Below are 14,609 nucleotides of genomic sequence, written 5' to 3'. Positions count from 1 at the left end.
CGCGCGCGGCCGCGGGTCAGTCGGCCCGCGGCGGCGGCTCGCGCGCCGGCGCCGGGCTCCACGGCTGCACGGGCGGCACCTCCTGCAGCTCCGCCGCCTGCTGCCCGTCCAGGTGCAGCCCGTTCAGCAGCATGTCCAGCAGGGAGTCCTGGGGGGCGTTCCGATCGTTGTGATTTATTTTTTAATTCAAAATATTTTATGGGGCGCCGCCTATCGATCTAATCGAGTGCCCGTTTCGAATCGGTATCGATTAAAAACCCTAGTGTGTCGAAAAGATCTCCACCCTCGCCTATGAATGCTGCCAGAGAAATCGAAACTCACGTTGTAGTCGAGCACGGCGTCCAAATCTTCGGGATCGCCGGGCAGCCAGCGCGGGTCGGGACGTTCGCGCCCTCGCGGCGTGCTGGGCGGAGATGAACCCAATTGTGGCAATTGTCCGATCCCTGATAAACACCAATATCATATTATATCATTAACAGTATGATATACAGGATGAATTTTTCAAACGGGCCTTCAGGGCCGAATCCCAAACTGTGAGGTTTAGCGAAAAATGCTGAAAGGAGTTACGAGGCCGATTTTGATAAAAACTAAAACTACATCATTACTTTTTTAAAATAACTTATTCCCTAGCCGGGAATCGAACGAATTCATTTTGAAAAAAAAAATACACCCTCTATATTATTCCACTATCTGATAGTGTTGATCTAGCTTTCCATATAATACATGACGTAGTATTTAATACTTGACAAAAGATTTAGCGTTATAAGGGTGTCCTCACCGTCCCCGTATCTGTCGCGGCGCAGCTGTCCGGGCGAGAGCGCGGTGCGCGGCGCGCGGCGGTGGCGGCGCGGCGGCGCGTGGCGCGCGCTGCGCACCAGCACGTTGCCGCCGCCGCAGCCGCCGCCGCTGACAACGGTACTGCCGCAGCCGCCGCCGGAGCCGCTAACGACACCGCCGCAACCGCCACCGCCGCCACCGCCACCGCCACCGCCGCAACCGCCACCGCCGCTACCGCCACCGCCTCCACCGCCGCAACCGCCGCCGCCGCCGCCGCCGCCACCGCCGCTGCGGAACAAAGCGTCGCTAAGGTCGCTCGGGCTCGGCGACAGCGTCCTCCGCTGCTCGTACAGTGGCCAATAGCGATCCGTCACTACAAGCAAACAGGAAGACATTTAATCGATAAAAAATTTTAAGGCTTTAAATAGTGAGTTAAGTGGAGGTGTCTCTAATAATTAAAATACAATTACATAATGGCACATTTATTGACATTTTAAAAATGAGGATTTCCTATATTCCATGTCAAAATTATATTTGTTTTAGGTATTCCAATTGTGCACAGTGAGTACCTCACACAGACATTTAAATTTAAAAATGATGCCCTTATAATATTTAAATTAAACACATTTGTTTAAATATATAACGTAAAAAACAACCGCTTTAACCGCTACGATATAAAGACCTTAACATAATTATGAAAATAGATTTTATTTATGTATTACATCGGATCAGCGTCAAGTTACTAAGCGGTGCCCACAATGCAGATGTAAGACAACACAGACCCTGTCCGCGCGGCGTGACGGTGACGGGCGTGAGGCCGTTGATGCGCATGAGATTGAGCAGCAGCATGTCGGTGTGCGCGGCGGTGGAGAGCTGCGGGTCGTCGCGCGGCGCGGCGAGCGGCGGCGCGGGCGCGGCGGGCGGCGGGCCGGGCCCGTCGCTGCCGGCCGGCGTCACGCTGCGCGCCGCCGCGCCGCGCCCGTGCACCGCGCACAGCAGCCGCGACAGGATGTCCGTGCTCGAACCGGTCGTCGGCAGCCCGCCCACGGCGCCCTCCACGTCGTTCTCGCCTGAAATTGCGACCGTCCATGTATTAATGTCTCACGCTCATAAAAATCTTCCTATGTTAATCTTAGCCGTTAATGTTTTCAAGTAACTACAGGACGAAATCGAAAAACCATATTTTATTAATAATAAGAATAACCTAATAAATCAAACATTTTCCAACAGCTTCAGAATTAAATCAATAAATGTATACTGGAAATGTTTATGTTAATTTATTTACGAAAACTGTAACTACGGTCTTTATAAGTAACCGAAATTGTTTAATACTTAACTGTCATATCAGATCAATAAAAATAATTGAAATAAAGGGACAATATAAATTGTAGGAAATTTTAATCATTTATTTAAATTCAATAAATTATGATAACAAGAAGCCCGAATTATCATTTTTGTAAACCCAGATACAAAGAAAAACAAATTAAGACTTAATAAATAATTGTTTATTACTTTCATTTGAAAAATTTTGTTTTCATAAAATAAATATGAAATTTTAAAGTAAATGTAATAGGAAAATCAACTAACTTAAGATTTATATGACATTAACAATTAAGAGTTAGCAAATCAATTTTTATAATTAAAAAAATTAAAGAGATTATAGTGAAATTAAATATTTATATTAAATATATGAAATTCTTCATTTTAAAAAATGCACAACATACCGATATTTCCCCTACATTCCAAATAATATTGGAAAACCAACTAAAATATTTTTTTTACTAAAAATTCTGACTAACGCCGAGAGGGTCGTTTACTAAAATCGATCCGGAATTGTGTAACAAAGTAAAAAAGTAATGTAATATGAAAGTGCGTTCGGGAAAGAGTGTAAGTTAAGTGCGGTACGCAGCGTCGCAACCGAGGTGCGGGAGCGTGTAGGGCCGCGCGCGCCGCCGCCGCGCCGAGTAGCGGGAGCCCGACGAGCCCCCGGAGCGGCCCGAGCCCCCCGAGCCGCCCGAGCGCCCCGAGCCGCCCGAGCCCCCGGACTCCCCCGACACCCCCGACGCACCCGAGGCGCACACTTCGTTGTGCCCGCACCACGAGCACCCGCTGCCGGAGGAGCCGTCTGGGGATGGGAATAGGGTATGGGGAATAGGAGAGATAGGATAGGGTAGATATATTATCTGTAGGGTAGGATATGTTCTATGAATGTGGGATAAGGAAATAAACACCTATTTCTTTTGTAGTAGCAAAATACCAAATTCTTCATTCCATACCTGTACAAGTATTACCTTAATATAATAAAATATACTTCCAAATTTGGGATATCGGCACTCACCGGACATAGTTTCTTCATCCACATCATTCTCTTCATTGAAGTGATCGTCAATTGGGTTAGGTTGAGTATCATCAAAGAATCCTTCCAGCTCACTAAACATGAGATCCTGTAATGTTAATTGTGGTTTTATATTTTTATCTTATTTCAAAAGCATTTACAGACAACTTAAAGAGTATTATAAAATAAAGTTTTTTTTTTACTTATATAAATATTATATCCCTTTATCCTTTAATTATGTCTTTTTTCATAAATTTGAACTTATTGAAGACGGAACTCATTGCAATAAGCGCTCCGAATAATCGATGACGGAGTTGCTTCGAAATTCTCTGTACAAACCCCAGTATCACTGCTCGTCTCTGAGGCGGCGAGCGCGGCGATGGTGGTCTGCGTGGGCTGCTGTGGAGGTTGCTGCGCGGCGGCGGCGGGCGGCTCGGCCGGCTCCGGCTCGGGCGGCTCGAGCGCGGCGCAGCTGGGCGCGGGGTTCAGCTCGGGCGACGACACCGAGCCGCCCAGCGCCGCGCCGCTGCCCGCGCCGCCCGCCTCCGTCACCGACGTGCTCGCGCCCGCTGTCGGACGGGCGGCTGTTGAACTCTCACAGCTTAAATTGCGCTCGAGTTATGATCCAACATGATTCCTTAACGAAGCGTTTTTACTAATATATTCTAATTTGAAAAGCTGTTTTGAATTAAATTATATTTAAAGTGTCGTGATTATTCCGACTCACGAAAGAAATATCATACATAGAAAATATTATTTTGAAAAATTATATTAATTATAATTTTGTTTATTATTACTTGGAATAATCCATCATACTTGATTTGCACAATTTGAAATTTTCTTAGTTTCTCAATACGTTTTCTTTTTATGATTTAATATAATCAGTGAAATAAGGAAATTTATTATTACATAGGTGTAGTCTGCGCCAAACTGCTAGTACACTCTGAATATAGAAATGAATCGCGTCGCGATAGCAAATTGTATCACTACACCTGCTCGCAACAACTTCAGTGTGGATTAGACGTTTGGCGCGGACTATACATAGGTACATTATCTAACATGTAGGTACACAAAGTTAGCTCACCCCTGGGCGCGTCCTTGCTGGGCGGCGCGTGGCGGCGGCGCTGCGCGCGCGCCACGTGCGAGCGCGGGCCGGCCGAGCTCAGCAGCGTGTGCAGGCTCACCAGCGCCAGGCTGTCCGCCGCGCCCGCGCTCGCGCCCACTATGCCCGACGACCTGCGAGAACGCATCACGAATTCAACGTCATCATCATTAACTCATTATTGTCCCACTGCTGGGCACGGGTCTCCTCTCAGAATGAGAAGGATTAGGCCATAGTCCACCGCGCTGGCCAAGTGCGAATCGGTAGACTTAACATACATTTGAAAACTTTCACTAGGCTATCACTGCTTATTCACACTTAACATTATTCACAAACGACAAACTTACTTTCATTAGCAGCGACATACATAATTTTACAAGATTGCCATAGAAATCTTTGCATGTTTGCATTGCAATGTATTTGTTTCCAATCTACCTGTCGAATATGCACACATATGTCGATATATGTCTACATACATTTACAATGCACGTGACTATGATATATTCATTTCATTTGTTCTATTTTGATTTAAACTCGAATATTTTCTTCTGACTTATTAGTCTTTCGTGTACATTTTATACATTTATAAAGAAAACCATCAAAAAAGAGAATAACAGATATTAACCTGGAAGTTGTGGGCTGATTGTATGCTGCATCGACAGCGTGGTGACGGCGGTCGGTGGTCACCACCTCGGTGCCGTAGCTGGTCGGCCGCGCCTCGCTGGTGCGGTTGCCTTCGAACACCATCGGTGTCATTACCGCTGTGAACATATTACGATTTCTTATTGTACTTTACATTAAAGAGTAGAGCCAAGAGCATAAAATAAAAAGGATTCCATCGAGTTTGGGATTTCAAATATTAAAAAAAAAAACGCTTTCTACACTCACAGCCCCACACTAAGATTCCCTGTGTCGTGGATGCCATGGACACACACATAGATAAATACACAAACACCCAGACCCAGAAATAGAAATCTAAATTCATTATTTAGATATCTGTCTGACCGGGGATCGAACCCGGGACCTTTTGCGTATCAGACAGGTATGGTGATCGCTCCACCACGCGGGTCGTCATATGAACTAATCACATCAAAAACTGTTAGTAGAAAATCTCCTACCGAATCAAAAGTGTATAAAAGTGGCGGGCACGCACAGTAGATCATCGAGCGCCAACGTACCGGTGGTGGGGGGCGTGTTCCTGGCGAGGCCGGCGGCGGGCGCGGCGGCGACGGGCGTGAACTTCCAGTTGGGCGGCGCGGGCAGGCCGTCGAGCGGCGTGGCGTCCACCGGGTTGTTGTGCGCGGCGTCGGGCGGCGCGGGCGACGCGGGCGCGGCCGCCGCGCGCGTCGCCGCCGCGCCCGCCGCGCCCGCCGCGCCGCTCGCCGGGTTGCGCGACATCTCCAGCGACAGACGCTGACGGATACACAAATCGTGTATAGATGGGACACATGAGAGGAAACGGGGGTACTACGACCGAAATTTTTCTTGTATCGTGTGTGCCATGTACACAAACAAGGACGACTTTATTATATCTGTCTGACCGACGATTGACCAGCGTGTTAGGCCGGTATGGTGAGAGCTTCGCTCATCTTACTTCGGGTCATCTAAACATATTATTAAAAACAATAGACAATTCCAAAGTCATGAGTGAAAAGCATGTTTGTTAATTTATAAGACTCAAATATTTTCCTCTATGACTCTATACAACGTAAGGAACAGCATCAACAGTATAGTGTAGTAGTGTTACCTCCTTGAGATCATTAATCTGCAGAATGTGCTGGTTCTGCATGGTAATCAACTGGTTGATGTACCACTGTTGGTCGCGGCAGCGCTGGTAGAAAGTGGGTGGTCGCACTTGGAATCTAATAAAAAAAAAACATAAAATATATATGAAATGAAATGAAATGAAAATTATTTATTGCCAGAATGTAGTAATGGTAAATGGTGACAAATATTTTATATGTTCTTACATTCTACTATATAAATAGTGTGCAATGTCAAGTTCATAACACAGTAATATTTTTTAGTTAATTTAGTCAATTATGTATATTAATGTCAAATATGTTTAATTTAATTAAATTTATTTAAATAACATGAAAAAAGTATGTTTGTCAATATAGCAGCTGATTATTTTCCTTATATGCAAAGTATTCGCCTAGTAAGTATATATAATTAAAACTTGAAAAATAATATCAATAAAGAAGAAGTTATGTTAGGTGAGATTGTTACCTGAGTATGAGCGTGTCAGACTCGGGGTTGAGGTAGCCCTCGCTGGCGAGCAGGTCGAGGCGGAAGAAGCGGTTGTAGCCCCAGCACTCGCCCACCTCGAAGTCCGACGCGAACTCGCGCACGATGTTCTTGTTGGGGTCGCGCGACACCTGGTGCAACATCTCCACGCGATACTCGTACCTAGTTTACAATTATTCTGTATTAATATTTTCAGTCAAAAATTCATTAAAGGCCTCTGTTGACCGCAAAGATCCATAACGAGTCCATAAAACGCAAATTTCGGATTACCCCTGTAATTTCAAAACAATTTTCTATGCCCATAATAATATGGTTCACTTAAACATAAAAATAACTTAAGAAAATTTGTCTATACTGGCTAATCTTGCAGTGTACTGATACTGATCCAATTTAAACAGAACGGCCAATTTAGAAAGAGAACAAGTGTAAGACAATATTTGCGATACTAGTTTTCTAGTTAAGTAATACCGTGACAATATGAAAATGTAATGTATTATAAAGCGCTTTCATACATTGTTCGAATAAATATTATACCATAAGATCATCTATGAAAATAAAAAATCGCGTTCGGACATTTATATGAACTCTTGGAAGGAAATATATCGTGCCTTTAACAGCATTTACACCAAAACATGGTGAATCACTACTGCTGTTAGTGTGATAGTGGTGTGACTTGTGTTGAACCATAAAAAATATATTATAATCATGAAGACTCTTTAAAATGTCTCATGTCTCCCAAGTCCGGTTCAGTTCCTTACAATACAAAAAAAAAAACGCCCAACAACATAAACCCACGAATAATTTAAAATATATTATGTATTTATATATACTTTTCATTACAAATTTATATCAATGTAATAAAACCTAGTAAATTATTATAATTGCGCAAAATATTCGTCAACTACGTCTTTCAGCAAGAAGGAACGGTACAACAGATAGAAGACAACCTAACATTGCAGCTAAGAAGCGTAAGATACCTACAGATAGAATGGCCGTGGCAAAAGTAGGAAGAATACTACACATGAGCGACAACACTTAGTTCATGGTGATGAGAAGCGGTTCTGATAGCCATAGTGATAACCTGCCGGAAACAACTACACGATATATGATATTAACCACTGAAAAGATTGGAAATCATAAATAACAGAAGCGTTTGGTCATGTTATGATCCTCCAAGGAGAAATTTTGAAATTTCAACAAAACAAATCGAATACTGAATTAAATGTTTGCCAATTCAATGCCAATTACCAAAATGATGTATTATCGCCGTAAATAAAGCATAATAATGTTCCTGGCGTTAGATACCATTGCGACAAATTAGTCGTCTAAAACCAACCCAGAAATGAAATGGTTGAAGGTCATCCCACACTGTAATCCAGTCTTGATATTGTCATTTTAATTTCTAGTTTCGTAATAAGTGATTGCGTAAACGAACTCCGACCTTATGTAAAGTCAGTGGAATTTGTATCGATAAACGTGCACGACACTACGCGTGACCCCATCACCCTTCTCTTTATTGGAGAAGATATGCCAAACGAGAAATCATACATAATATTACGTTTTGTAATATCTCATTTTATTTTATCAAATCGTAGTATATATGACTTTATTAAATATCACTCTAACTGCATAAGTGGATATTCTTATATGCGCCATAATGAAAAATAATATAAACCTGACCGAGACTGGATGATAGTAGGGATAACCTCACATATTTTTACGACGCAACAAAAATATTTCGCGGTAAAATAACAGAGACAGAGTTGTAAATGCAGAACAGACCAGCGTAAACCCTACTCAATGCATTCTACCACTTTGTAAGAACATACAATATGTACATCGTACAAATTCTTCAATGAACGAATGATTTTCCAGCACATAGAAATTGAAGTTCCTAGATACCATGCTTCCACACAGATTTGCGATCTACTGCTAGTAAATGCTTTGCTTGCTGTGTTCACGACTTACCTCTTGCCAGAGCTGTATTTAAACGCAGCAGTTGTAATCACGAAACATTATGTTACTATCTTTTACAAGTGTTCAATACATTGAGGACATTAATATAATTTATAATTTCTTGTTTTACTTTGAATGTTATTATAGTATTTTTGCATTATTATTCAATTATATCATAAAATCAGACTTTAAATAAAATTATACCTTTTAATCATGTTAATAATTATTATTTCTCAAGACAATAGAATTAATAGAATGAAACTTTAAGGTGCCGTAAGTTCATAACATGAAATTCAATTAAATTTAAATTAGGTGTCGAAATGTAAAAAATAATAAAGTGTATTTGACAAACCCCATTGTAATCATCATATTTACCGGGTCGTCTATCCTATGCGAAGATTTTATGCGAATTTCACGCTTTTCTATAAATAACACTTAAAAATACGCTAATAAATATGGTGTTTGGTGTCTATAACGTAATTTTATGAACTCACAGTATCTTAATAGTCCATAGCTCCTTTTCACTTATCAAAACTCAAATTATTAATGTATTCCCTTAAATTATTATAAATAGTACTCTTAAATAAATTATCAATACTAATCAATTATGAAAAGACACACTGTAGGAGGATTGGGTACCAGGCGGGCATAACATACTTGGAGGTCTCCGGCAGGCCGGCGCTGAGCTCGAGGAACACGGAGAGGTAGTTGCCGCGCACGACGCCGTTGCCGTCGGGGTACACCTTGAGCCGCCAGCACAGCCCGTTCACGTGCAGCGGCGCCGAGTACACCGGCGCGGCCGCGTGCTGCAGCTGCGTGAAGTTCATCAGCGGGAACGTGCTGCTGTCGTAGCTCGGGACGATTTCGCTGGAACGTTACAAGTTTTATTCGTTCGGTCGTTCATACATTCGTTGGCCCTTAGAAGCCGACGGTAGGACATATACTAGTGTTGCAACAAATAGCAGTTTGGCCGGATACCAGATATCCGGCGGGACATAGCCAAAATTACAAGAGAAGTCAGCTGTATCTCGCAGAGCTTAAAAATAACCCGACCTAAAAAAAACCCTGTATGAAACCATAGATTAGTGAAGATTACTCACTCACAAGAAAATGTAACCAGTCTTGACAATTGAAATTGTCACTGCCATCTATTTTCGTATTTGAAAACTATTAAAAAGTGTAGTTTTTAGAGCATTTACGAATGAAACGATATTTCTCTGCACTTTTTCTTCGATTTCGTGTTGTTTTTGCACCACTTAGCTGCACATGTCGGCATTGTTCCGCATAAATTACACCATGACAGTCGGAGACGTAATGGGAAAACAGTCAGCAATTTTACTCGTTCGGTCGCTCATTCATTGACGTTAGTCGTTCATAAACGATCCGCGTGGCGGAGCGGCCATTATATCGGTCTGACGAGCAAAGGGTCCCGGGTTCGATCCACGACCAGACAGATATCTAAATGAATTTAGATTTCTGGATCTGGGTGTTTGTGTATTTGCCTATGTGTGTGTCTATGGCACCGTTGAACCATGAATGTAGAAAGCATTTATTTATTTGTTTATTCATTAGTTAGCCCAAGAAGAGAGAGAGAGAGAGAAGAGATATCATACTGCTATGTAATCTTATATCCCAAATTTATCTTAATTCTCAAGATTACCCAAAATAATCATCAAGATTTATAAAGTATCATTACAAGAAGTAATTTTTATACAATTAAGAAATATTTTCTCCAAAAAATATGATATTATCAGTTCCACACATCAGGTACCTTAACAATATAAATAAATATATCTTATACATAAAATTCTCGTGACACAATATTAGTTACCATACTCCTCTGAAACGGCTTTACCGATTTTCACCAAATTTTATATGCATATTCAGTAGATCTGAGAATCAGCTACTATCTATTTTTCACACCCCTAAGTGATAAATGTTGTTTACCCTTAACATTTTTTTATTTATATGGCAACACAATGTTTGCCGGGTCAGCTAGTTATTTAATAACAATTTACGACTTTAAGACTTTAAGACTTGCCTGTGGAAATCGGCCGGTACGGGCGCGGTCACGAAACTAGCCATTGGTTTCTTGCGAACCTGGTGAATCATCTTCGACAGGTCGCTACTTTTCGCGATCAATTCCGATCTGAAAAAGATTGACAGTAATATTGCACAAGCACATCCTCATTAATGATTTTTTTAAAGCTTTTACTATATTATTCAAAATCAACCAACAACACAAACACCAATTTAAGAAGTCGAAATTAAAACCATTATTCTGTCACTGCTTATTAACGAAACAATTAATTATTTTGCATCCCCTTTCCTGTGGTTACCAACGATACCACATAGGTTTTTTTTTTTATAATATAAAATGCTACTGCCGCTCCTGGACATCTGTAATCAATCCCTGACAGGATGAGATATTCCTACGTGAGGTACAGTTATGAGGTAGAAATAGGTGTGGCGGTGGTGCCGGCGCAGGCGAACCACAAAGGCTTCTACCCTCTAAATAAAGCAGAATTACAGAAACTTATCAATTACCTGGTACTGGTGTGCATCTGGTGCTCAATCTCCTGCAGTAGATGCTCGAGTTGCTCTGTCTCCTGCGTGAGGCCGTTCTTCTGGCCCATGAGCGTGAGCAGCTTGGCCTTCAGCGCCGAGTCCAGGCGCGAGATCATGAGCTCCACCGCGTTGCGTATCTCGCGGACGCGCTCGTCCTTGGCAGCGCGCACCGACTCTACGTTACGCTCCTACATACATCATAATAAACCGTATATTAATTTCTTTGCAATACTTTAAAAAAACAGATTCGTAGCACCCCAGTCTTATTAGGTGATGTGTATTGAGACCCAAATCCAGAACATATCAATCCATATTCAAGAAGAAGAACAATGCATATTCATAATTAATATTGCCTAATGGAAAATTGAATTCCTTATTTATATACTATGGCAATCACTGCACAGCAATACTGAGAGAGGAGAGTCTACTCACCACATCTTGCACAAGGCTGATGAGCTCCATGAGCCTACGGCGCAGCTGCGAGACCTCGTCTCGGATCTGTGTGACATGTTGCTCGTAAACCTCTTCCAGAGGCTTGAAGTTGTGGCCGGAGTGCGTGCCGCCCCACAGAGCGCACTGGTGGCAGATGCACCGGCGACATGTCCAACAGTACACCGACAGCTTCTCTTGATGTGTTGGACATCTGTTGTACACCGATTTATAGCTTTATTTGACATAAATATCTGCTATTGTATATTGGCATTGAGAAAATCAAGATAAAACAAAATAAAAACCAAAAGAATATAATGACAAAACAAAAAAATATCAAATTGCATTAATTTAAGGATTCTGCCAATTATAATCATGACCAAATGAAAATATGCCTGAATATTCTTTGAGATTACTCAATAAGTCCAGAACCAATGAAATTCCCAAAAGCCAACTACCAAAAGACCACCATTTTTTGTTTATTGTATTGTTGTGATTATTGTGTACAGAGACTTTTATTTGAATTTGGTTCCAAAGGGCTTATCAAAGCTTCAGAGATCTTCCAGTTTTGTCATGATCTGATTGAAAATTGTTTCAATTACTCAATATTGCAAACTATTTACTTGATTTAATCAATCACCTTCACTAAGTATTAAAAGCACAAAATTAGTTGTCATGAATAGGCAAAACATAGAATGTGATTCATGCAACAAAGTATTATATGTGAGCAATTGAATTAACACTGCATTTATTAATATGGTCACTACATAAGCATGGTATAAGTTTGCCACTCGCAAGAAATAACAAACAATATTGATTCTATTTATTAAATGTGTCTTTGTATGTATGTAACAAGTTATCCTGAATCCATAATCAAACACCTAAACTCTGAACACTGTAAGTATGTTATTTTTCCTATAGAAAAGTTATGGAATAAAATTAATGATGCAAATACTGAAGCATAATTAATCATAATAAATTAATGTTACATAATATATACTGTCAGACTATGTAACATTACATATAATGAAAGACATTAATATTCAAATATGCTAATTTGTGCAAAGGAGGATATTTGCATACTAATGTTGTTCATTAAATGTGTTATTTTTATACAGTTCTAAAAAGAACAGTAAATTAAATCACAATTTTATTGCTATTCTCAATCATTTACTGTATTTTATGTGTTACTAGGAATATCTATCACGATAATCATACATCCTGTGTTATTTTCTCACATAATTTTACATTATAATACAGATCTCTATCATACTGCCCTTGAGTTCAGACTAAAACTTTGTTTCAAAAATAACATGTGTTTTTTATGTTATATTGTACATTCATTGATATGTGTAGTCTACTTGTATTGTAAAATAATGATGAATTATTATTATGTTACTTTTTAACAAGAAACATTCCTTCTTAATATTTTATATACCTGAAACTGATTGCACCAATCCCTATTTATTGGTGATGTTGATATAAAATAACTATTGTAATTTTAGATAAACACATCTAAATTTGAATATTTTATAAATTAATCATGACTCAAATGTAAGTCAGTAAAAATGATTACAGTTACTTTAGCCTCACAAGCAGAAATATATTCATATGTAAAATACTCATGAAATGAGAGCGACAGAGGTCACTTTCTAATACAATTCTTCTAATAAGAATCTAACAATAATTCCCTGTTTTTCATACAAAGTAAATATGAACAGATTTTAACACACTCCAAATACATATCACAGGTTTTCTTCCAATATTATTTGATTTTAAAATAAGATACAAAGCAGCATTTATTTCTATTAATATTGAAAGATTTATAATATCAATACTTCTAACTGAAAATTGTGTTTAAATGTAGATAGCTGTGTTGAATGGAAAATCAAGTTGAATTATTAAGTTATTCCATTTTTTAACTCAAACGTTTATATTGGTAGATCTGTGTACATTTTTAGTTTACTTACGGTAAATTGTGTGGTTAGTTAAGTTAAAAGAACTTAATGTTATTTTATAAAGAACCAAAACAAAATAGATATAAAATTAAAAAAAAAACATCATAATATAAAGATGATCAGAAATGGATTACCGGTCTCTGAGATTATCTCTTTGGTTTGCTGAGGTGGTCTGCATGGTTTCTATTTGCTGAGTGACCTCCTCCACCCAGCGGCAGTTGACCAGCTCGTGGAGGTGCAGGGAGGCGCGGCAGTGAGGGCACTGCGACCTCTGCTCTGTCAGCCATCGCCGCACGCAAGAGTAGCAGCACAGCTTCGAACAGTGAGGGCAGAGGTGGGCGTCCACCAGCTTCTCCATACAGATGAAACATCGGAACACCTCTGCCAAGGTCTGAAAATCCAACATCTATTCCATACAACACTTAACATCAAGTCAGGTCAAGTATATATAACTGTCATCGGTATGTAGGGCAAATCGATTTACCTCTACGATCTGCTCCTCGCCATTGCCTCCTCCTCCTGCACCAGCCTTTTCTCCTCGCGTAGCCATGTTTGATGTCGCTCGGTACTTTACTTATAGGACGTGTTTCTCACCATAATTTAGTTATTTTTATACAGTTCTAAAAAGAACATGTTTCGCAACCCGAGCGTCAACAACAAGAAACCAGCCACTTCCGTATTCGAATCTCAATCGAAACCAAAATAAAAACAAAAAATCAGTGTTACTGCTTCATATTGCAGTTTTCCCAAAAAAATAAATAATGATTCAACGAATTGAATCCAATAGCAAACGGAACTTTGAAGAAGTAAATGCAAATAAATCACATTGATGAATTAAATTTAGATCTCTTAGATGACTTTTGAGTCGCACACAAAACTACAAAGGGCACACCTCCGATCAATAAATCTTAATCAGGTATATAAATTCTATAGATATGTATTTTTCCCATCCCACGGGCAGATGTATTGATTTGTGACAAATATTGCCAGTTTTGTCCTTGTTTTCTTATAGAGCAACAACATAATATTAGAGTGAGATTTATAATGATTAGTGTAATAAATATTATGATGAACTTTTTCTTATAATTACACTTTGGGCATATAATTATTTAAGGGATTCCAGCAAGAAACATCACGCAAAATAATATAAAAGTATACCACACTTAGGACATATACTAACTGCGTCAAATGTAAAATAGGGATGGACGCATAGTATGTTGATGGATTATATCCGAAC

The 14,609-nt window shown here is 40.0% G+C and overlaps 1 protein-coding gene across 7 annotated transcripts; it reads right to left on the bottom strand.

The window, feature by feature from the left end:
- LOC140753329 (uncharacterized) lies at positions 1-14,364 on the bottom strand. 7 transcript variants are annotated; one of them, XM_073087859.1, is made up of 18 exons: positions 13,857-14,364; positions 13,507-13,778; positions 11,418-11,649; positions 10,965-11,173; positions 10,459-10,566; positions 9,075-9,284; positions 8,430-8,441; positions 6,444-6,623; positions 5,962-6,076; positions 5,393-5,627; positions 4,840-4,975; positions 4,197-4,348; positions 3,452-3,696; positions 3,116-3,221; positions 1,560-1,847; positions 779-1,150; positions 322-443; positions 1-148 (listed from the first exon to the last, which is right to left on the bottom strand). In XM_073087859.1, the coding sequence occupies exons 1-18, from the start codon at positions 13,920-13,922 to the stop codon at positions 17-19; spliced, it is 3,192 nt and encodes a 1,063-aa protein (XP_072943960.1). In that variant the 5' UTR covers positions 13,923-14,364; the 3' UTR covers positions 1-16. The 7 variants fall into 7 exon arrangements, with proteins under 7 accessions (XP_072943960.1, XP_072943962.1, XP_072943963.1 ...); XM_073087861.1 differs by having other exon boundaries at positions 13,507-13,763; positions 13,857-14,362; XM_073087862.1 differs by having other exon boundaries at positions 11,418-11,628; positions 13,857-14,353.
- Between the last annotated feature and the right edge of the window lie 245 nt (positions 14,365-14,609).

This window comes from Epargyreus clarus, unplaced genomic scaffold, assembly GCF_041222505.1.
Source record: "Epargyreus clarus isolate Ecla_fem2 unplaced genomic scaffold, WU_Ecla_fem_2.2 ptg000026l, whole genome shotgun sequence".
Lineage (NCBI taxonomy): Eukaryota > Metazoa > Arthropoda > Insecta > Lepidoptera > Hesperiidae > Epargyreus > Epargyreus clarus.
This window is presented reverse-complemented; position numbering and strand designations above follow the sequence as displayed.